Below are 23661 nucleotides of genomic sequence, written 5' to 3' on the forward strand. Positions count from 1 at the left end.
TGCTCCATTTGATCAATATTTTACATGATTCTGTAAATTCACTCTCTGTCTGCCTAGCCCAGTCCAATTCTTTCCTTGCCTTTATACTACAGCTACATTTATTTCTAGCTATTCTTGTCTACTGGTGAAAAGTATAGTTTTTCCTTTCTTTTATATTTTTCTGTTTTCCTGTTGGAGATGGTCTCACAGTACCTACAAGATTAAGGCAGAATCTGGTTTAAATTGTATTCTAGTATTGTGTCTAGGTAGATAGGCTCCATTCAGTGATTCTTGCTTTCTTTTGCTTTCATGACTGAGAAGCATTGCAAAAATACCATTAAAGTTTCAAACTCCTGTCTTAAAAATTTTGTGTGAGTCACTGTAATTGACTGTGCCACTTCTGCTTAACTTGGCTGTGTGAATGTGTTATGACTAACTGTAACTACAGACTTGTAGTTCATAAAAATCTTCAGCCTATTGTACTGAATCTGTTATGTGACTGAGTAGTTGTACCTATGGTTTTGTTGACAGTTACATACCATTTTTATGGGGACTGCTCTAAGTCTTGTGTTTAATTTGAAGATTTGCATAATACTGTGAACTGAAGATGCTAGTAATTCATTTTGTAATTCATATATACAGGTAAAATATGCGTGTTACAAATTTTAAACCTGCTATGAAATAATACTTAACCACAAAATGCCTCAGTAACCTATTTATGAAATGGGAATGCTGAATTTTATTGCAGTTGAATATGTTTGTCCAGTAGAGGAACAGTTTTTTAACTACTGTATACTTTATTTTCTATTTTCTATTAAAAATATAAATCTTTTTCTATAGCTGTTAAAAATGTGGTAAAGGACTTCAGTCAGAAATTTCATGCAATCATATAAAAATCCAGCTGTTTCACTGTAGGATTCCTCACCTGAGGAGCAATTGTTCCAGTGAAACATGCTGAAAGGAAGCTGCAGCATCCAGAACTTCCTTCAAAGATATTCATGCCACCCGAGTTCAACTGATGTCAGTAGCAACAATGGAATAGAAATCATTGTGTTTGTGCAGTCGTCTCCCACACCAACAATGCTCAAGTTTCCCATCTGGAGAAAATTGTATTTGATCTGGGGCTTATCTTAAAGGAAGCACTCTCTTCCTGATTACAGATTACTTCTGTGATGAAGACCCTACCTGTGGTGGTTGGCAAATTTTGCCTTCTCTTAAAATTTTACCTCTTTTTTTCTGTTTTAATATTCATTTGCTATATTGAGTACACTTTTGGCTACGTCCTGCTTCTGTTTCCTCTGCAGTAATACTCTTTTCTTTGGATGGAGAGAGTTTTTGAAGAAGTTAATAGTCAGGCATGTTTTGTCACCCTTAAATTATTCCTAAATGATTTCCATCTCTACAGCAGGCAAAATTGGTATTTTCATGTATTTTTTTGATTTTTGATTCTGGAGTGCTGTGTTTGCTGATGAAAAGTGGAATTGGCACCTCCAGCTGCAAATTTGAGAGAGAAGAATTAAGAGTTTCCTCTGGTTTTATGCTGGTGTGATTACACAGGTATGAAGTTAGAGTAATGCGTTATAGATCAATGTTTTTTTTTTTAATATATAGTAGTCATTTAATCCTCTCCCATCATATAAAACTGATAGTTAATATATTAAAGCTATAGATACGTGTTGCAATACTTTCTTTAAGTGAAAATTATTAATTTATTTAACTGTTTCTTAGTGTATTTTGTCTAGTTGGTTACTGAAAGATGAGGGAAGAAATCCTCAAACTTTAAACATGAGTATTTTGATTTTCATTTTTTTACAATTAATTGAGGAATATTTTGTCTTCAGTGGAGGAAAAAAGTATGGCAGTTACTCTTTCAAGAATTAAAATAAGCGAAAGAATAGCCATAGTAGTTTTCTTCTAGTTATTTGCTTAGAACAATCAAAAAAATACACGTGAAAGAACTGCATAAGAAAATTTCTTACATTGTGGAGTATTTATTTCATCAAAATATTTTGTTGAGTGGAAAACATTTTAAAATGTTTTGTTGTCAGTGTGATATATACTACTGTAATAATATGAGAACAAGATTTCCTGAAGATGTCTTTCATATCCCATTGTCTCTTCACTGTTCATAACAGTTTCAGTTAGGATGGTATGGATGGCTTGAATTTCATTAACAGCTCTTTCAATTATTCCAGGAAGTGTTTCATTTTCCAAGTTCGACTGTTCCTCTCAAATTAGAGGGAAAAATAACTGAAGTTAATGAGTTAATATCGGAGATAAAATGACAAAATTCTGATTTGTTAAAATAAGATGCAGTTTCTCTCCTTTAATTGTTGTATTTCAGACATTATAGTCCCTTGCTAAAGTACATTGGGCAGAGACATCAAGTTGTTAATTTTCCCCATTACTTGAAGCAGTGAAATTATGTAGTGCACTTTTTCAGTTTGTCAGGTTTCATTTTCAAGGTATGGTTTTGCTCACACTGGGGCTATTCAAGGATAGTTCCTTTTTTATTCAGATGTGACAAATCTAATTTCTCAAGAATAGGCTTTTTGTGCACTCTTCCATGGTGTTAGTTACTCATTCTTAACACTAAAGTAATAGGTGGTTAGACTTCACAATCTTAAGATGTCAATATTTACTTTTAACTATGACTTAAGGTAGCCTATTAAGTAGGAAGCCTTGATGTTGTAAAGCTGAATTTACCTCCAGTGTAGCTGCTGTATGTAAACTGAAGATACACCACCAGATTTAGTAGAAATAGATTAAGAGTGTAACTTTGAAAAATACTCCGTGCACTTGTGCATTATTATGGTGTTTTTAATAGAAAGAGCTTCAAGCTTGTCAATTTCTTTTTCAGGCTATGAAAAGCATAATCTGATGTTCAGTAACACCAAGTTACCACAAATACCAGATCGTTTTGAACTAAATGGTCTCTCAAAATAAGGATTAAATTATTTGAAAATAAGAGGGTGAATCTATATGCCAGTGGAGCATGACACTAATTATTTATTGCTGTAACTGGCCTATTTTATCTGCAGTAGTTCATTAGGCTTGAGCCTATTGGAAGACTGTTTTTTGTGGTACCTGTAAAAAATGAGCCAGTAAGAAGTTATTGGCATTCTGTTCCTTTTATGCAGCTTTTAAAAATCTCAGAAAAAATGAAGTTAATTTCACTACTTCAGCATGTCCTCAAATTAATTAGACTGCCTGAGAATGGAAATAACTATGGATGCTCTTAAACTACCCTGAAATCAGTCTTTTGAGGATAGATGTGAAGTCAGGAGACCTGGATGTTATTTCTTAGCTACACAAGTCTACAGAAGCATTCTGTGGCGTAGAAAGCTGCTGGCAACAAAGAACAGGAGTGTTCATGTTAATCAAGTCCTTCAGCACCACCAGTACCTGGACCCCACAAGGAAAGCCTACAAGAGAGCTGGAGAAGAACTTTTTACAAGGACGTGTAGTGATGGAATGAAGGGAGCAGGCTAAAAACTAAAAAAGGACAGGTTTAATTTAGATGTTAGGAAGAAATTCTTTGTTGTGAGGGTGGTGAGGTGCAGCAACATGTGACCCAGAGGAGCTGTGGATGCCTTGTCCCTGGAAGTGTCTGAGGCCAGGCTGGATGTGGCTCTGCGTAACCTGGTCTAGTGGAAGGTGTTCAGGTGTGTGGGGGAGAGGGGAGTTGGAACTAGATAATTTTTAAGATTCCTTCCAAACCATGCTATGATTATAAGCACTTAGCACTTAGCTAAGGAATGGTAGTATTTATTTTCATTTGTGCTCATGTTATTGGCTTTTAATTCTGACTGTGGGCTACAAGCTCAGTTTGCTTTAAAATTTTCCTCAGTCATGTTAGGAGGCTTTAGCAGCTCCTTAGCAACTTTGTGGTGATGAAAACTTTTTGCTACCTAAAACGGCACATGTTGGGGAGTATTGTTGCTTTAAAAAAGTTCAAAGGACAAACTAAACATAGCCCATTGACAGTGGAAGAGATACTGAATAGAAATAATACTATTGAGAAACTGCATTATACAGCTGGTTTTCAATGACTACTATTATATGGTAATGTCATCACTTTTATTTACCAATTACCTTTAAGCTATACTGAAAACATTTGTTTGGTACTAGTAGTATACTTCTACGAATTGGATATGCTAGTTTGCCTATGCTATATGCTCCTTTCCCATTCAGGGCTTTCATAACCTTTTTTCCTTCATAAGCATAAAACTACAGGACACTTGCTGCTAGTTTAGAACTGCTTCCGCATTCTCTCCTCACCAGGCTTGTTAAGCAGTTCAGCCCAGAATTGTGTTTTTCTCCCTTTTTTAGGTTTTAAGATGAAACTGTGTCTGAGCATTCTTCTTGCCCTTTGCTAACTGCTAATCAGCATTTATTGCTCTGCCAGTAAAAATGCTCATGGTCATTTACTTGCCAGAGAGGCTAATACTGAATATGACAGGACCTTTATATCATTTTCCTGTAGCCTGGTTATCTGTAGTGGATTGTTAAGTAGCATTTAACCTGTAATGCTGATTAATTGTCCATGTATTTTGAATCAAGTGTGTTTTGTGAATGTAACATTTTATTCTATTTAGTGAAAGCTAGGTGTTCTAAAAACAGCAAATCTTGCCAAGAAAAGGGAGAGCAAGAACCTGAACAAAATAATTAGATCTCCTTAACAGGCTAAATTTGATCTGTAAAGTAATTGCCTGTTTCATAACTGTCTAAATGCCTGGTGGTTATAAAAAACCCCGGTTCTGTTGATTTTATGTGTCCAAGCAGTATTTCTGTAGTGTAGTTCTTGCAGGTTCATTGCTGTGTTGAGCAACTAATTGTTGCTTTTACTTTCTATGAGTCTGTGCTTAAAGCTTTCTAAGGGACAAACAGGTGCCAAATCATGGATGAGAAATAATGGTTTGCATGGTATTATGGTGTTACAGGGTGACGTTATGATGCTTATATGTGTAATAGTGGCTTCTATTATGGCGAGTATGTAGCGCTTGCCTTGGTGTGTTTGGGGTAGTGTGATGTGATCTTTCTGGTGTTTAATCTGGTAAGCTTTCTCTATACAGTCTGCAGTCTCTCTAGAATGAGGGCTGAGATTTCTAGAGGGGCTGATGAGACCGCTGACCCAGGAGTAGATCCAGGTGTGAGAAATCCTGAGTGGTGTGGGAAATGGGAGGATATGGGCCAAATCTTAATGGAATTTTCTGACCCTATAGCCTGGGACTTTCCAAGTGAACAAATTCAGAATCCAGCTGAGGTGGCAAAGTACCTGAAAGAGAAGTGCCATGATAAGTCTAAAGAGGAAAAGATCATTGCAGTGAGCTGGGCCCTGGCATATGCTTATCACACCCTGCTAGATACTGTAGGGCAGCAGACAGAGGAAGAGGGGCAGGGAGATAAATCAGCAGCTATCCCAGTCACTCAGGCTGCAGTCAACACCCCTGGCACAAAGCCAGCAGCTAAACTAGACAGTGAGCCTAAGCTAGCAGCTAAACCAGACTTTAAGCCTCAACCAATGGCTGTTGCTACTAGCACAAGAAGTGGAAGGTGCACAGAAGAGATTGACCGTCCAGTGGATGACGATGATTATAATGCAGGAGAAGGACCCTCAACACCTGCTGACATAAAATCAGGAGTCAAAGCAACTGGTATAAGATCAGAGGTTCTGGTACCCAATGCAGACGTTCCCCAGATGGGGAAAGAAGGTACACCCCACGAGCTGAGCTGTGGTTCTTCCTGCGCAATTGTGGAGAAAACATGAGGAAATGGGACGGAAAATCTACTGCTGCTCTGGCACAGTGGGTGCATGAATTGAAGGAAGGTAAGACTCAGAGAGGAAGTGCCACCAAAAGGAGAGCAGCTCCAGTTGCCCGTAGCCAAACTGCCAGGTATGATGATGATGATGGCATGTCCGATCCCCTTGAAGGAACCTCTAAGACACATGCCCATGGAAAGAAGGATAAACAGGCTTAGAGGGGACCTGCTTCTAGCCAGGTAGAGGCAAGGGAAAACCGTGTTTTCTGGACTTTGTGGATTTGCTAGCCTGGCACATCGAAACCACAAAGATATAAGGCTTTGGTTGATACTGGTGCACAATGCACATTAATTCCATTAGACATGTAGGGGCAGAATCTATCTCTATCCCTAGTGTGACAGGTGGATCACAAGACTTTACCTTGGTAGAAGCTGATGTAAGTCTGATGGGAAATGAGTGGAAAAAACACCCTATTGCGACAGGCCCAAAGGCCCCATACATTTTAAGATTACCTTCAAAAGAAGTATTTTAAAGACCCAAAGAAACTCAAGTAGACATTTAAGATAACAGCTGTAGTAACATGAACACCTTACCTAAACTGTCTGAGAATCCAACTACAGTAAGACTATTGAAGAGAGAAGAGCAAAAAGTACCAATTACCACTTCAACAGTGCATCGCCGACAGTACAGAGCAACTCGAGATGCTGTGGTTCCCATCCATAAGATAATCTGAGAGCTAGAGAACCAAAGAGTAGTAAACAAAACAGCCCCATTTAGCCTGTACATAAATCTAAAAGAAAATAAAGATGAACAGTAGACTACTGTACATTAAATGAAGTAACTCCACCACTGAGCACTGCTGTGCCAAACATGCTAAAACTCCAGTACTAGCTGGAGTCCAAAGCAGCAAAGTGGTATGCCACTATTAATATTACAAATGCATTTTTCTCCATTCCTCTGGCAGCAGAATGTAAGCCTCAATTTATGTAGGAAAGAGTACAATATACCTAAAACCGACTGCCCCAGGGGTAGAAACACACTCCTATCATCTGCCATAAACTAATCCAAACTTCACTAAAAAAGAGCGAGGCTCCAGAACATCTACAATATATTGATTATATCAATGAGTGGGGGAACACAGCAGCAAAGGTGTTTAAAAAAAGAAAAAGAAAAATCATCCAGATCCTCCTAAAAGCTAGTTTCACCATCAAAAACAGTAAAGCAAAGGGACCTGCTCGAGAGATCCAGTTCCTGAAAGTGAAGTAGCAAGAAAAACAGCATCAAATTCGTACAAATATCATCAACAAGGTCACAGCGATGTCTCCACCAACCAACAAGGAGACACAAGCTTTCTTAGGCGCTATTGGTTTTTGAAGAATGCATATTCCTGAGTACAGTCAGACTGTGGGCCCTCGTTACCTAATCACCCGCAAGAACAATTTCCATTGGAGCCCTGAGCAGCACAAACATTTGCCCAGATAAAACAAGAAATTACTCATACAGTAGCCCTTAACTCAGTCAAGACAAAACCAAATGTAAAAATCATGCTCTACTCTACAACCAAGAACCATAGTCTATCCTGGAGCCTTTGGCAGAAAGTGCCTGATAAAACAGAAAGCCGACCACTAGGGTTTTGGAGTCAGAGCTACAAAAAGTCTAAAGTTAACTACACTCTTAAAAAAAAAAAAAAATCTTAGCCACCTACAAAAAAGTCCAAGCCACTTTAGAAGTGATTAGTACAAAAACACAACTCCTCCTGGCACCCCAACTAGTGGTGCTGGGGTAGATGTTCAGAAGAAAAGTTCCCTCCACCCACCATACCACCAATACTGCATAAAACAAGTAGATTGCTCTCATCACACAGCACGCCCATATTAATAAACTAAATCACCCTAAAATTTAAAAATAATTACAAATTTACCTGAAAGTAAAAGTTTGAGTGTCACAAATAAAAAAAAACCAACAGTGACACAGGCTAAAAAAACACCACCATACAACCAATTACCAACAGAAAAAACATGTTACACTCTATTCACTGACAGTCACATCGTAGAGATGAATCAGAAGTAAAAAACAGTCATATAGAGTCCCACACAACAAGTTACAGAAACCACTGAAAGAGAAGGTAAATCAAACCAACTTACTAAACTCAAAGCTGTTCAGCTAGCCCTAGACATTACAAAAAGAGAGAAGTAATCAAAGCTCTACCTCTACACTGATTCATCATTAATAACCAGTGCTCTGTGGGGGTGGCTGGAGAAGTGAAAAGAAGCTAACCAGCAGTGTAGAAGAAAACCAATTTGAGGTACTGAAGAGTAAAAAGATATCGCTACCCAGGTAAAGAAGCTACCTGTAAAGTTCACCACGTAGATACCTATGTCCCCAAGAGCAGAGCTAATAAAAAGCAGCAAAACAATCAGCAAATAAATCAAGCTACAAAGATAAGGGTGTCAAAGATAAACCTTGATTCAGAACACAAAAAAGAGTTGTTGCTAGCACAATGAGCTCATAGTACCTCAGGCCATCAAAGTAGAAATACCACCTATAAGTGGGCATGAAACTGAGAAGTAATTTTAACCATAAACAGTATTTCTCAAGTTATCCATAACTATAAGATGTGTGCTGCCATCAAACAAGCCAAGCAAGTAAAGCCCCTCTAGTATGGTGGGCGGTGGTCCAAGTACAAGTATGGGGAGGCCTGGCAGATTGACTACATCACACTGCCCCAGACACGCCAAGGCAAGCGCTACATACTCACCATAATAGAAGCCATCACAGAATAGTCAAAAAACCTACCCTGTGTCTCATGCTACAGCCCATAACACCATCCTGAGCCTTAAAAAGCAAGTCCTTTGGAGGCATGGTACCCCTAAGAAGATTAAGTCAGACAATAAAACTCATTTCAAGAATAACATTATCAACACCTGAACTAAAGAACATAATATTGAGTGAGTATACCACATCCCCTACTGCACACCAGCTACAAACAAAGTAGAGAAGTACAATAGACTGTTAAAAACCACCTTAAAAGCATTAAGTGGGGGATCTTTCAAAAATTGAGAGCAACATTTAACAAAAGCCACCTAGTTAGCTAACAACCAAAGTTCCACAATTTGGGCAAGTCGTGCCCAGTCTGAGTCCCTGAATATAATAAACAGAGATAAAGTCCCAGTAGCACATGTCAGAAATTTATTAAAGAAATCAGTGTAAATCAATTCTACCTCAAGTACAGACAAACCCATTCCTGGGATTGTCTTTACTCAAGGACCTAGTTATACATAGTAAATAATGCAAAAAAAAACCCCAAAAAAATATATACCTCAGAGAAATTTAATTGTAAAGTAAAACTCATGTGCAAATATCACTGTTTACTAGATGTTACTACCAGTGTCTGTACATAAAAACACACAGACATAAAACAGAAAAAAATGTATAAGTATCAAAATTTGAACAAGTGAAAGAGAAGAAAATGTATAGGAGTAAGTAAAAGAGGAAAGTTTTTATATAATGAAGTTTTTACATTATGTTGACGATATAGAGATAAGAAGTGGAATGTCATAGGGTGACATTATGATGCTTGTATCCCCAGTTGTGTGTTCTGTTTATATTTGATAGTTTGTTCTGTGCTTTCAGAACTGACTCTGAAAGTGAAGGTTTGTTTTGTCTTGTTATCAGCCAGTTCACCTCCCTCCATATTCTGTTGTCTAGAAGAGGCTCTTGCTGGCTGGCTTTGCTTTACTTGCTTGCTTTGCTTGCTTACTTTGCTTTGCTTTACTTTGCTTTTGCTTGTTTGTTAGTTAAGCTAAGCAGTCCAATTTTTTTCCCTAGACTGTTTTTTTTCCCTTTCCCTTTCCTGAATACCATCCAACCTGCTCCAGACTGGTACCTGGGAACACTGAGGAGCACCGAGAGCCTGCGCTCTGTGATCTGCAGCAGCCATTCCCAGTGCCAGAGCAATCCCCAGCGCCCAGACCCGGGTAACCACTCCCAGGAAAGACTTTCTAGATTTGTCATCTCTTCAGAGTGGTGAAAGAGTTTTGTTGTCGTCTGGTGTTCATTTTTTTTTTTTTAGTACTGGAGGGTGTTTTGTTTGTTAGATAAACAGGTTCTTTTCCATTTCTCTCTGAGAAAATTCTTCCCAAATCAAGAGAGGGGCCATGGAAGTTTGTTTTCTGGGAGCTCCTTCCAAAAGTTTTTCTCCCAAATTTACCTCAAGCTAAAACATATGGCATCCTGCTGGCACTGTGGTAAGAAGTCAGCTGCCACATCAGTGAGTTCTGAGAGCCATATAATACTGGTTTTCTGTAGTTTCTGTACTGATTTGTTACAACCCTTTTAGAATCAGGTAGTTTACATGAAAATTGCAGTTTTCAGCTTTAAAATGAAACCAAACCTCCAGTTTTTATGAGTGTAGAGACAAACAGGAGATATGATGTCAGTTTATAAGCCAAGACCAACTGAAAACTATCCTCTTTTCCTCCTCTGGTACTGACTGAGTATTTAAGCCCCTTTTTTCCCTTGTCCTTTAAAAATAGTGAACTCCGCTCCAGAAGTTTGGCTGAAGTTGGAGGTATTAGGTAAGAAATTCTAGGTGGATACATATTTTCTGAAATTCTGTTCTAATTGTCTCTGTTTCACAATACTTCTACTTATTTTGTTTCTTCAAATTAGGTCCTTGCCAATTTTTTAGTGTCAGTTTCTTGCTCACTTGGGCTCTGTTCTTGCTGTTTCAGGTTGGAGCCCTATTATTAACATTTGTTCTGCTTTCCATCTCAAGGTTGTAGTCCTTCATTTTGAGTCTGGCAGCCTGGTTCTTGTATAGTTGAGATGATTAGTCTGAATTTCTTTGCTTAGAAATATTTATTTGATTTCTCATTGAAGAGTGTAAAATAAATGTGTAGTGTAGTTGAGTGTAGTTGAGAGAAGTATTTTTTGACAGCTACTGTAGAAACTTGTCCTGTTTGACAGACTACATGAATTTATTCTCAGATTTAATTTGTAATTATGTTTTTGGGCAACAAAAAGTGGAAGTAAGGAACTGTGGTGAAGATATGCTGGGAAAAGACAGTAGGGTATGTCAAAACACAGTGGACTGTAAGAGAAATGCTGGATTCTGGGTGTTATTTTTGACTGTGTTAACCTTGATTTAGCTGGAGATTGTGCTTGAGGTTTATATCAGCTGTAAAGGCTGCCTTGACATTTAATGCACTGAGCTTTTTCAAGTGAGTGACTTTCACACAAATGTTTTCCCATAGTTATGTTAGATTGGTGATGATCTTGTCTTACTGTGTAAAATGCTACGCTCTACTATTTAGCATATCTGCTGGATAATCCAGTGTTTTTTACTGGAAGAAAATTACTGTGGCCATCATGGACAGACCAGGTGATGTTTATATGTACCCATAAAGGTGCTGCTCATCTTCAGTTGAAGGGTCAAATCTTCTGACCCTAGCTGGGGAACTAGCTGCTTTCTAGTGTGGATCTGCCCTGGGATGGCTGTGGCCACTGAGAAGCACTGTGGATGAGGGAGTACAGAGCTAGTTCAGCATGCAATGACATCTCACCTCTTCTACAGCCAGCACAGAGTGAGTTCTGGAAGGGGGAGGTGCATGAGTTCTTCCATGTCTGTGAGTCCTGAGTGCCATGGTAATCTCTTCAGAAGCCTGAATGAAACAAAATGGACAGAACAACTGAAGATTTACAGGGGTTATTGAAAGCTTCCTCATATATTTATTGCCTGGGTTTATTTGCCAGAGGGTTCATAAAACAGATCCAAAGCATTTTCATATGTTCTTAGTATTGGTTTTGTTTAGTACTTATGTTTATTTCCCTTTCTTTTGTTTCCAGCTTGCACCTGTTTACTTTTTGTTGTGTTTCTTTTCTAAGCATAAACTTGAAGTTAAATAAGTGCCAGAGAGATCAGTGAGAATTTACAGCAATAAATAGTACATTTTCCAATTGTGTTTAGTATTGTAGTGACAAGGTAGCTTGCATATTTCTACCCTGCTGATAAGAAATTGTGAAAAGCTGCTAAAAGTCTACACTAACTGAAAACATGTCTGTGTTTTCATGCTAGGCATGGACAAATACTTCTCCTCTGCCCCAGGAAGTGCTTTGAAGTCAGTATATCACAGATTCTGGTGCCGTTCTTTCATCATTCTTTTTTCTGTAACAAGTTTTATACAAGAAGTAAAAATAATTTTATAGTCTTTTCAAATTTGAAAATAAATTGCCCTAAAGTATGTACCACCTTGTGGCTAGCAAATACTTTGCCTTGACACAAATGCTATGCAGAAATGTGTCACTACTATTAAAAGGTTAATTAACATTGCAGGATGTTGAATATCTTCTAAGTAAACAAACACAACCATTGCCAGATACATATTGCATTTTTCTTTCAGGAGAATGTACCATTTTGATGCCTTAGGTAGCATGCTGTTTATTTATTAAAACTTATTCCCATACAATTATGTTTAAAACAGAAAACAGACATGAATTGCACAGGAAAACAAAGTAATTTTTAAGGTAAAGCATTATAAAACAAGAGATAAAGCTGCTCCTCAGCTATGAACTCAGACCAGTGTGCTGTATTGTATTTGTTCTGAGCTCTCTACAGTATTCTGGGATACATGTGTATTAGAAGTGAAACAGACAACGCAAACTTGATTTTTTATTTTTGGTTGTTTTGTCTTCAGTCTACACAGAGTACATGGTATTTAACAGCTTCAGAAAAGTCTTAAAATTTAGGCTTCTTTGTATATGGTTTTTGTCTCTAGTGGCATTATCTTATGATCCTGGGTAAGCTGCTATCCTGTCTAAGGCTTGTTTTCTGTACTACAGTAATAAACTGTTTAAGTAGGTGATAGAAAGTCCTTTCTAACTTGAGGAACAGAGGGCTTGAACCATAGTGACTGTAGTATAAAGAGCTGTCACATTCCAGAGCTTGATGTCTCTGTTTTTGTCCTTAGTGGTTAGATGTTCTGTCAATAGGTGGTACTGTTACCAGTTGCCTGCTTTGGCTTCCTTCCACCCCTGTAACCCATAACTTAGGATCTGAATCCTTTTCTGTTGACAATTATCAATTTTCTTTCCTGAACTATACCTTTTTTTTCTTTATAAAAAGCCAAAAGTTATTTAGTTTGGTTTTTTATTTTTAATGTTTTATCTTTATGCTCCTGAAAGAGTCAGAGTTAGTTTCTTAATTTCATTGAAGTTTGTGGAGGAAAAAAAAAAATGTTTTCTAGTTGTATCATTCTGGTATAATTTCCTGGAAAACAGGGGCTAGCACAGGGACTTAGCAGAGTTGTCCATTGGTGTGATTGACTTGAGCATGTACGCAGAACCCACTACATATTGTTTTGTACTTTTTGGGTGGGATGGGCTATGCACTATTATTTTCATTAACCAAGATGTAATCATGTTAGAGAAAATCAGAGCAGAGTTATGATTAAAAATTCATCTCCTTTTATATGTCACATAACTTTTCTTTAAAGCATCTTCTAATTCTTAGGCTGTGGGCCTATTGTTATTAAAACTGTGGTCAAACTGAGGTGGACCAGACTTGGAACATCTTCACTGGGTCCCTTTGTGTGGTCTGCATGCTTTCATGGATTTTATTAAATGTAAACTTCCTTATTTGTATGACAAATTGAAGTTTGAATGGTGCAGAGCAGCTGACAGTCTGCAGGCTGACTTGCTGAAGTTCTTCCTGCTGTCTTGTTCCTATAACTGTGCACAAAGTCAGTTTGAGGTGTTGTGTTTCCCTTAGCTGTGCCCTTGACTAAACTCCTTAACAATCTTGTGCTGGCCTTGGTGGTTAAGATATATTGTGATACATAGTTTTCCTTCTGGTATGTTTAGTTACGTGGTAGCCAGTGGTTGTTACATAGTTCTGCTATTCATCCTATATCATCATTAGATAAATGCAGTATGACATACATTAGTTTGGAAGTGTAAGTCATATAGCTGCAAGAAATTTTGGAAGTTATGTATTTGAGCTATGTCCATGGGAGAAGCTTTTGCCACTGTTTTCTATCTTTCATCTAGAGATTACTGTCACTGTAGGGTGTAGGGCATGTATTGCTACAAGGCATTTGGCATGGCTTTATTCTTTTAATGATTTTAGCTGAATTTAGCTATTACATTGCTGAGAGATTATTGAAGATGTGGCAATCTTTCACTTTGCTAAGACAGGTACAATATTTACTAGAAGAGAGGAGACTAAATTAAACTAGACTAGATTAAAAAGAATTTGTGGGTAAATTATCTTGGCAGATGGTAAGACTGTATTTCCACTTCTTTTTTTCACTAAGGCCAGGAAGATAATTTTGGGGAAGCTTTGTGGTTCTGTTATTGTGTACTTTATTTGTGCATGAGCTGTACCTTAATAATGCTCTAATAAAACTTCAGATTAATGATGAAAAAAGAATTTGAACTGGATTTAAAAAAAAAAGCATTAAAAATTCAATTGCTCACATGCTTACCTGGATTTTGTCCTTTCAGCATTAATGATTCAAAAACCAAAATTATTTTTGTCATTAAGATCTGCATATGGTACAACACACATAAGTAGATCTGTGGATTAAGAAATCACCATTTTTGGGTGGTTTACTATTTATTGGGTTTTTTTCTTTTTCCTGAAAGTAAAATAAATATGAAATGAAATTGAGTCTGCAACTTTGCTTATAAACTTCCACAAGAAGAAGAAGCTACTGTACTCTGGATCTGTAGTTGTATTGTATGGATCGGGTCCATCAGATCTGAGACATAGGAAGTCGCTCTATTTGAGTGGGTGTAGGTAGTCTGAATGGTAATTTTGACAAGAGAAAAGCACATCTGTCCTGGAGTCCAGGATAATTTGAGGGAATTGCATTGTATACAAATACTTAATATTTGTAGAGTGTGACGCTGTGTTAACTGACCCAGACCACTGGCAGTTCTGAGAGTTGATTGTACCATCTGATTGTCATCTAAACTTGTGTTTTATAGCTTGAGACAGTTGGATGGCAGCTTAATCTTCAAATGGCAGAGTCAATGCAAGCAAAGCTGAAGTCTCCTCAAGCTGTGCTAGAGCTGGGAGTGAGCAATGAAGATTCAAAGGTAAGAAATATAAATCAGCAGAGCTGGAATGAGTTGTGGTGATGGCCGTGTGTTAAAGTTCTGTTAAAGGCATTAATTGGAACTCTTAATGTTATTATTGTCATTAGTTTTGTTTTTATATTATGAAATATAAGTTACAGTAGATACTTGGAATTGTGAAATACTGATATAATAGCATAAATGTTCAGCAGACTGAGAGCTTTATTACCAGCTCTTTAGGCTGCAACAGGAGAAATCGGGAATATGGTTATTTTAGGTCTCTAAAGTTTTTCTAGATAGCTTATTTTTATCACATAGCATGTGATCGTAGTTCTTATGCTTTTAATACATAGTAGGTTGCAGTCTTCTACCATGTGTGTAGTTATGTAAGACATTGCTCATCACTTGCAACTTTTTTGTGCTAGTGATGTATATAATTGAATACTGACACTATGTGAGGCCACAGAAACTCCGTATTTGGAGGTTTTAAGGTAGAGTCTTAAGTTCAAGGATTTTAGTGACTTGGTGTCATATGAGAACCCAAACTTACTAAAGAAGATAATTTTTTATTCATAAAATCTGTGTCTTTGGTTAGCCAGCATGTTTCAAATTAAACACATGATTTGCTTTTAACTTTATATTGCTAATGGTAATTGGAATTTAGTTCTGTGGTTTGTCTCAGAATGTTTACCTATGTCAGAATGTTTACCTATGAAAAATTCAGTATAAGGAGTTTGAGGGGAGAAATCAGAATTCAGTGCTGCTTTAGCATTGCATTTAATTCAGTAATTTTACTAATGTGAGTGGAATTTCTGATTTATGGTAAAATAAAAGAGAATATACAGCTTGTGTTTGTGCTTCTCACTAAGACTTGCAGCAGTTGTATTTTTTCAGCATTTCATTGCTGCAGCTACAGTAACTGGACAAAATTTTATGCCCAAGCTACATTGGTGAGCATTGAATATAAATTCAGTTCTTATGGCAAAACTATTAAAAATATAGACAGAAAAATGTCACTTTCATGTAAAACAGAAAGTTCTGTTTCTTGTACAAACAGAATTCAGATAGTGGACTTTTTCTACTGTTTCCTCTCTTACTTCTTTTTGTGGGTATGTTTAGATATGAAGATCAGAATTACTTTGAGATAATTACAAGCCTAGAATAAACTTGTGGTGAGCATTTAGATGAAACAATGCAACAAGAAAACTGATGCTCTCATAGTACAGACATCAAAATTTAACAATCTAGGTTGGTGTGAAGGTCACTACAGGATTACATCCTAGTACATAAGATTGACTTATATTTGCTTAGTGTGAGTAATTCTTCTTCTGTATCTTGCATCTTTGTGATCGCTTGATGCATTAAGTATTGTATCTGAAAATTATAGCTACTGGATATATCTTCATTTCCTTTATGAAATTATGTATGTGCCTTTTGTGCAGAAATATGGTGTGAATTTAAAATGTATATTCTTAATGATTGTATTATTTTCTCATTTTTTTCATAATTAATGGATATAATGACTTGATTTTTTTTCAGGAAAGACAAAATGCAGGGGAGCTTTTATAGTCTGGCTCATTAGGGGGCAGTAGTGCTCTTTGTCACCCTGGTTCTTTGTTTTTTTTTTGAGATAATACTCAGAATCAATTCTGAAGTCAGTCATTGTGGGAAGTGTTTAAGTGTTTACATTTCTAATCTGTATATGACAATAGAAGTTTGTCTTGTGTACAGAAAAAAATAAAGTCTATTAATAAAAAAACTGTACTGAGCAAGGCAAATGAAATGGGCTATTATTTTCACTTTTGCTAACTAAAATTAATTATACTAATGCGTTTGTGTTTACTACAAATCACACTACTTAAAGAACATTTAAACAGTTCTTATTTACAAGATGGCTTCTAAAATTAGTATTTAAATTAATCTCTTCAGGAGAGGTAATCATAAAACCTGTGGCTATATGGATGTTACTTGTGTGTTGAGAAATAAAAAGAAATCTGCTATATGCTATATAAATATTTATAGAGTACATTTTGTCAGCTTCAGATGAAATGCAGAGTCCTAGAGGAGTAAATCCATCATAATGCAAAAGTAAGGTGTTTGTTAGTTCTTTCAGGTGATTCAAGCTGCTAGTGACATTTGCATTTCCCAGGAAATACACTGCTTGTGACTAGCAAGAGTTGTGATCAGAGCTCATGATTTTTATTAAACTGTTTTTACTGGATTTTGTTACATATTGTCTGTTTGCTTATACTCAGACATGGAATTATGCTTGTGTTAGCCCCAGTGTGAGCAGGGGGGTGGATCAGGTGGGCTGCAGGACATGGCTTTCCAGCCCAAGTTGTCCTGTGATCTAGTCTGCTTTGGTTGCTGCTTATGTTTTGTATGACAAAGAGGAAAAAGGAGCTTCCAACTAGAAATCCAATTAACAGTGTTTATTACAATGATTAATTTTTTCAAATGTTTAATTTATCTCGGAATCTGAGGGAAGTGAAATGTCGATGGACTAGACACATGAAACAAACTGATATAATCGGAAGCATATTTTTGATTTGAAAGATTCCTTTGCTTCCATTATGACATTTTGAGGTCTTTAGGTGGCATTTGAGAACTAATGTGTAATTTATCAGCTGTATATAAGGGTTTTTTAATAGTAAATTTGGTTTCAGATTTTTGGACTGTTGATTGCAACATGACAATCTGGAGATTCTGTACAGAGTATCATTATTTTTATGGTCATAGGTTCAATTGACCTCTAGAAGGAACACAAATTAACAATCCTGACAATCTGTGTTGCTAATTTAGATTTTTGATCTGTAAACAAAGACTGATGCCCAAGAGTGCTGTGGTTTTTAGTATTTCTTACCTCCAGTAATCTATCCACATAGACACACACTCTCACATTCCTTCCCACTGTTAATAGCTGTAATTCCTTAGGCTATCTAATCCAGACTTTTTTAAACAACGGTGATGATTTTCTATAATCACAGGAGAAGCCACATAAATAAACAAATAAATAATATCAAAGTGTGTAGAAATATTGAAGACCTCCAGAAATGTCGCACAATTGGTGCTGAATATCTTCACAGAGGAATATGGGAAGTAGGAGTGTGTTCTTAAAGAGTTGTTGCTATTACTCATCATTAAGGTCATCCAGTAAGGCACATTGCTATATAAGGTATTTGTTACTGTGCATTTTCACACATAATCTGTAGTTACCAATTATGCTTGAAAATCGTTAGGATAAATAAATTAGTCTTGCCCAGTGATGTCTCTCAATAGTTATCCAATTTTATTCTGTAAATCTACTCCACAGATTTTATTAGATTCAGTTATCTAATTGCAATTTGTCCTGTGGAAGGCTTTGCTCTTTTCTTGTTTTCCTTCTCCTTATTTAATCTGTGAATTTATTCTTAATCATAAAGTACTTCTTGGGAGAGCTCTGTTTTTCAGTATAAATACTATGTAGAGGTTCCTTGTGAAAAATCAAAATTTTGCTTCTTTTGTTGCTTCTTTATAAATGTATTTGAAGATTTTTTTATGGGATTTTGTCTGCTAATGCAAGACAAAAAGTAACTAATAAATGTGGTGGTTTGTTGAATCTCCTAGTGTAATATTTTTGGTGAAAGACAATATTATTCTGATTTACTTTTATTTCCTTTTAAATAATTTTCCCTAATATCAAGATGCTTTAACAGGGGTTGTTCACCCAGGGGGTGGTTGGGCCCTGGCACACCAGGGAAGTGCCAGTCACAGCACCAGGAAGCTTTTGGACAATGTTCCCAGGCACATCAGGCACATGGTCTGACTCCTGGGCCTCTGAAGGGCCAGGAGTTGGAATTGGACTTTGATGATCATTGTGGGACACTTCTACCTCAGGGTATTCTGTGATTCTGTGAAAATCAAACTGCAGTTTGATTACGTTTGAAACGGAGCTGATACTACATAGTCATCATTCTACAGAGTAAGCAGAAATATAGAAATCTGGAATTATTATATTTTAGTTGTTAAAATAACAGCATATGTGTTGGGTTTTTTTTTCCTGTTTTTTACAGACTTTCCATATATTTCTGGACAGTGAACAAAATTTATATCTTTTTGCTCTATTTACTTCAACAAGTACACCATTCTGCTTTCTGAGTTTGCCATTGTGATTACTTTTCCCCAGCTCTTACAAAAAAAAACAAAGCAAAGTAAATGGGAAATCTTCAATCAGAGCTACATCAGTTACTTGATTCACACTATAGATTCTCTGCAGCCTGTATGGCATGTAGGCAGGACCTGCACATGGATCAGTGTTTAAAAGAAATATGGTGGTACTTCCCCTTCCACCTCAGTTTAGCCCTTTGTTTTGCTCTGAAAAGAATTTGTGTTTGTGGAATGGCACAACAGTGAGAGTTGGTGGATGCTAGTAATATGATCCCACTTCTGCGATGTAGGAGGTGGCAGAATTGTGCATGTTCCCCTTTCATTTGTCATTTCAGTCCTTTGGAGATGATGGACTTTTTTTTTTTCCAAAATAGAGGAGTAATTTTTATCTGTAGGGTGTTCAAAAAGAGGACACTTTAAAGTAATAATGCTGAAAGAACTATGATGAGTTCCAAAGATGAAACAATTGTAAATTGCTTCCCACCTTCATCAGCTCCCTTTCAACCACTTTCGTTTCTGATGAGAACATCGCCCTTTTCCTTTTCAGAGCACAAATAGCCTTGTATGTACACCCTGGAACTGAGCATAGTTTTTTCATCAAGTATATTTTTAAGTCTCTAACAATTCCAAAAAGAAAGTAGGACAGGCCTTGGATGAATTCAAAAATATTTAAGCATTAGATTGAGAGAAAAGGGTTTATTTATTTCTGTTTGGAAGAGTTAACTGGAGACCTGGATAGCCTCAGACAGCACGGTCCTGATTCAAGATTTTTCTGTGCTTCTGAATGGGCAATATTGCTGCTTTTGGCAAGGGGTACATCAGGAAATGAGTTTTATTCTGAGTGTTAAACCCTAATAAATAGTGCTGCTGTTAGGAAAGAAGAAATTTCCCTAGGAGGACATTTCAGAATATGAGAAATGTCCTCATATTTGTAGGAGTGGTAGTAAGAATGAGAGTATGATCTTAAGTGTGTGGAAAAACGAGCCTGAAATTTATAACTTGATTCCATAGCACTCAAATTGCTATGGAAAGATGACAAAAATTTAATTGCTCCACCATGAGTGACAGAAATTCTGCATTTATGATGAAGAGTAAATCTTGCATTGGATTGTTTGGTTTTGATCTATCATAGCTATTACCTCTGATTAAATTGATTTAAATAGAGGAAAAAATGAAGCTGTGGTCCAGAATTTATAAATGCTGGGAGGACTTTTTTGTTTTCTTACCAGCATACAAATGGATGCCTGTGTAACCTGTGTTCTCTAAGTTTGGAGTAATATGATGTTAGTAACGATTTATCAGCTGGTGTGACTCCAGGAGTATGCACTCACCTCTGGCAATTGTACTGCAGCATGTACTTAATTATCTGACTTCATTTATGATTTTATATTTTATTTATTATTCAGCTTATATGAAGGATCTCTTTTTGGTATACTTGCATTTCTTTCACCTGGCTATATGCAAAATTTAAGAATACAGACTATATATACACATTTTATAACTGGTTACAGTCTCTACTGCTCTGTTTATGGCAGAACATCCTTAGGACTTCCTCCCTGTCTCTTTGTGTCTTGGAACTAAAGAAGACATTGCCAGTTGACTGTTTATAGTTGGTTGCAGCCTTGGGCAACCTCATCCTCCAGTTAGAAATGGAGGCTTGTTTTGTGTAGGAGTAAATGTAATTGTAATGTGTAGCTGTACTGTTGTCAGTCCCAATAAACAGCAGAAAAGTAGTTCAAATACTGAGGTTTAAACTTGGCAACCCATTTCATTGCCAGGCAGAGTTAAACTTAGGGCCTTGAGGGAGTTTGAAAAACAGAAAGATCTGGTGCACTTTTCTTATTTGTTGTTCATAACATCTTTTTTCTTAGAAAACTTGCTTCCTGTTCATCCCAAACTGGTTTTGTAGGCTTGGTCCTTCAGTCTTTTCAGATGAAGAAGACAAATCCCTGGGATTCATGGCAAATTCTCAGACGTTTATATACTTTATTGCCTCTTATTCTCAGAAACTATGCAGTGCCTTAACAGCTGAACTCTTACTTTTATTTGTATGTAGCAATGGAAGATAACCCTATTAGTTTAGTTATTTTACTAAGCGTTTGCAAAACTTCTGGACATTATTTTCCCTCTGATTTTACTGAGAGAATAAGCTCTGTGGTACCTTCACAAATATGTTAAAACCAATCATCTCTCCCATGTGTGTTTTTTTACCAGCTCTATAGAAGAAAGATAAGGTAGTCTAAGAAATGGATGAGGTTAGGTAGAGAGGAATGTGAAAGCTGGACTTTCTCTAACAGCAAACCTATGGTTACCAATATTGCTTTTCTACCTTTTCCTCTGTCACACTGATGTTGACTGCTGTCATTGAGAATTGAAGGCTGAGGCAGAAGTGGACAAGGTATAACAAAAAGAAAGACAGTGAAGCTGGTGAAGGGTCTGAAGTCTGATGAGAAGGGCCTGAGGGATCTGGGGATCTTCAGCCTGAAGAAAAGGAAGTCAAAGTGAGGCCTGATGGCTCTCTATGATTGCCTGAAAGATGGTTGTAGCGAGGTGGGGGTCATTCTCTTCTCTCAGGCAAGATAGGAAAAGAAGAAATGGTCTCAGTTTGCACCAGGGGAGGTTTAGACTGGATATTAGGAAAAATACCTTCACTTAGAGGGTAGTCAGACATTGCATATGAAACTGCTTAATTTGGGTTAAGAAATTACTGATTCTATTACTGTATAAAATAAATACAGTATTTTTACTGTGCAGCTGAAAGGAGGAAACATGATCTGTGACAGAGCATTTGCATCTTGGAAGGATCTGGCCCCACAGCTGACTTTGGGACCACTTTGGGACTGTGCATCCTATACCTAGTCATGTTTCTTCCTCTGTACACAATCTGTCACATGTCTTGTGGAAAGATATGTGCTTATCTTTTCTTCCTGATAATGTCAATACTCACACCAGAAGAGGCTGTGAAAACAGTTGAATGGTTGACAAGGAGCAGCTGCCAAACCAATTCAATACAAGGTGCTGATCACACCTTGCTTTTTGTCATATACCTTTAAAAAACATTATGGTGAGAAGGACCATTTCCAGTTACTCTGTTGGTTTGTACCTTGCCAGCAGTTCTGTCTTGCTTAGACTATTACAAACTAGTTAGGTGGTTTATGTGACAGGCATCTCACCAGGTCTGTTCAGAAGAGTATAGAAAGAGCCCACACTTCATTTGCATTCAGTTTACATTTCTGTTCACCATTGTAATTCTCTCCTGTGCTTTATTTTTTCTTTGTCAGTTCTTCAAAGTCATTGTTTTGTGAGTTTTGGTACAAAATGGTACTGTCCATGAAAAGTAATCTTGTGGTAATGAGTTTCAAACCATGCAAGCAAGGGGTTAATAGCATGGTTTTGAATTTAAAATCAATTTTAGTGCCCACTTTGCAGAATTGCTGGACTTGTGTTCCTGTTACTTTTGCTAATTTTTTTGTCAGTTTGCAGCTAATGTAATTGCCAAATATGGCTTTCTGGAGAAATTGTATGTCTGTTCTTGAAAGAGTAGAAAGTTAGCATCTCCTGTGTTGCTAACATCTGTGCTTCTCAAGGCAATAAATATGCAGTACATGCTGTCAAACAGTATCAACGCTGAGAATTTGACATCAAGCAGGTGTCTAACTATGTAACAAAGGGTGTTAGACACCCTTTCCAGTCCCTCTTCAGGTGGAAGAAGGTAGGTCATCATCTCAATCACATGCAAGGGAGACAAATTTCACTTGCCTTGTTTCCTGTTGTTTATCAGGGACAGGAGTCTGGTACCTAAAACTGTGTGGCATCTCAGTTTGTGCCACTTGGCTTTGTATGAATGTTTAAAAACTTTAAAAGCTGTTATGTCAAGTGACCTTTTTCACTGGTTAAAATACATGTAATATGACTTCTTTCACAGGAAAACCACAACCCACAGCATGGTCTACATCCTCTGAGAAAATCTTGTTCAGTATGATTGTATAAAATTACTACTAATGAAATAAAACATATTTCTAGAAGTGTACACTCAGTGGCAAGACAGTAAGAGAAAGAGATTTCAAGGGAGAGAGGAAAAACATTTTTTTCCATATTGAGACTGATACTGTAACTAAGAATACATTTTGAGGTATTGGAGTAATGAAAGGATAATACAAAAGGCAAAAGAGAGCCAAAGCTACTGAAAATGCTTGTCTCTCTTTTTTAGTAATGCCCAATTTACAACTTTTTGTATTACCTCTGGTGTATAGAGGTAGGCAGCAGATTTTTAACAGGGTTAAAAATACTAGATTATTTCTCTGTCCTCTTTTGCAATGTCAACAAAAACAAGAAGTTGGGAGATACCTATGCTTGGAAATAAGTTATGTTATGAGACTGGGAATTTGACAGCAAAGCAACTTGCCAATATCTAGATTACTATGGAGCTCTATTACTACTACGTCTGTCCTTTTGGTGTACAGTTCTTTGATGAGGTACTTCAGAACTAAAGGGTTGACTTGCCTGCTTCTTGAGTTGGAGTAATGTAAAGGATCATAGAATCCTTAAGGCAGGAGAAGACCTTCAAGATCATCAAATCCAACCAATAAGTTAGCTTTGCTAACCTGTATCCCCAGTGCCACATCCACATGCTATTTGAACACTTTGGGGATGGTGATTCCACCATTTCTGTAGGCAGCCCATTCCAATGCCTG

At 37.0% G+C, this 23661-nt stretch overlaps 1 protein-coding gene across 4 annotated transcripts in view; it reads left to right on the forward strand.

The window, feature by feature from the left end:
* Positions 1-23661, forward strand: part of COMMD10 (COMM domain containing 10) — a 108576-nt gene that overhangs the window by 13139 nt on the left and 71776 nt on the right. For 3 of the 4 annotated variants that reach the window (XM_021546223.3, XM_085566622.1, XM_085566621.1), the window contains exon 5: positions 14732-14842. The exons of the other annotated variant lie outside the window; for it this stretch is intronic. In XM_021546223.3, coding sequence (XP_021401898.1) covers positions 14732-14842 — 111 coding nt within the window. The remainder of the gene's footprint in view (positions 1-14731; positions 14843-23661) is intronic. 4 annotated transcript variants of the gene reach the window in all.

Source organism: Lonchura striata, chromosome Z (assembly GCF_050655825.1).
Source record: "Lonchura striata isolate lonStrDom1 chromosome Z, ASM5065582v1, whole genome shotgun sequence".
NCBI lineage: Eukaryota > Metazoa > Chordata > Aves > Passeriformes > Estrildidae > Lonchura > Lonchura striata.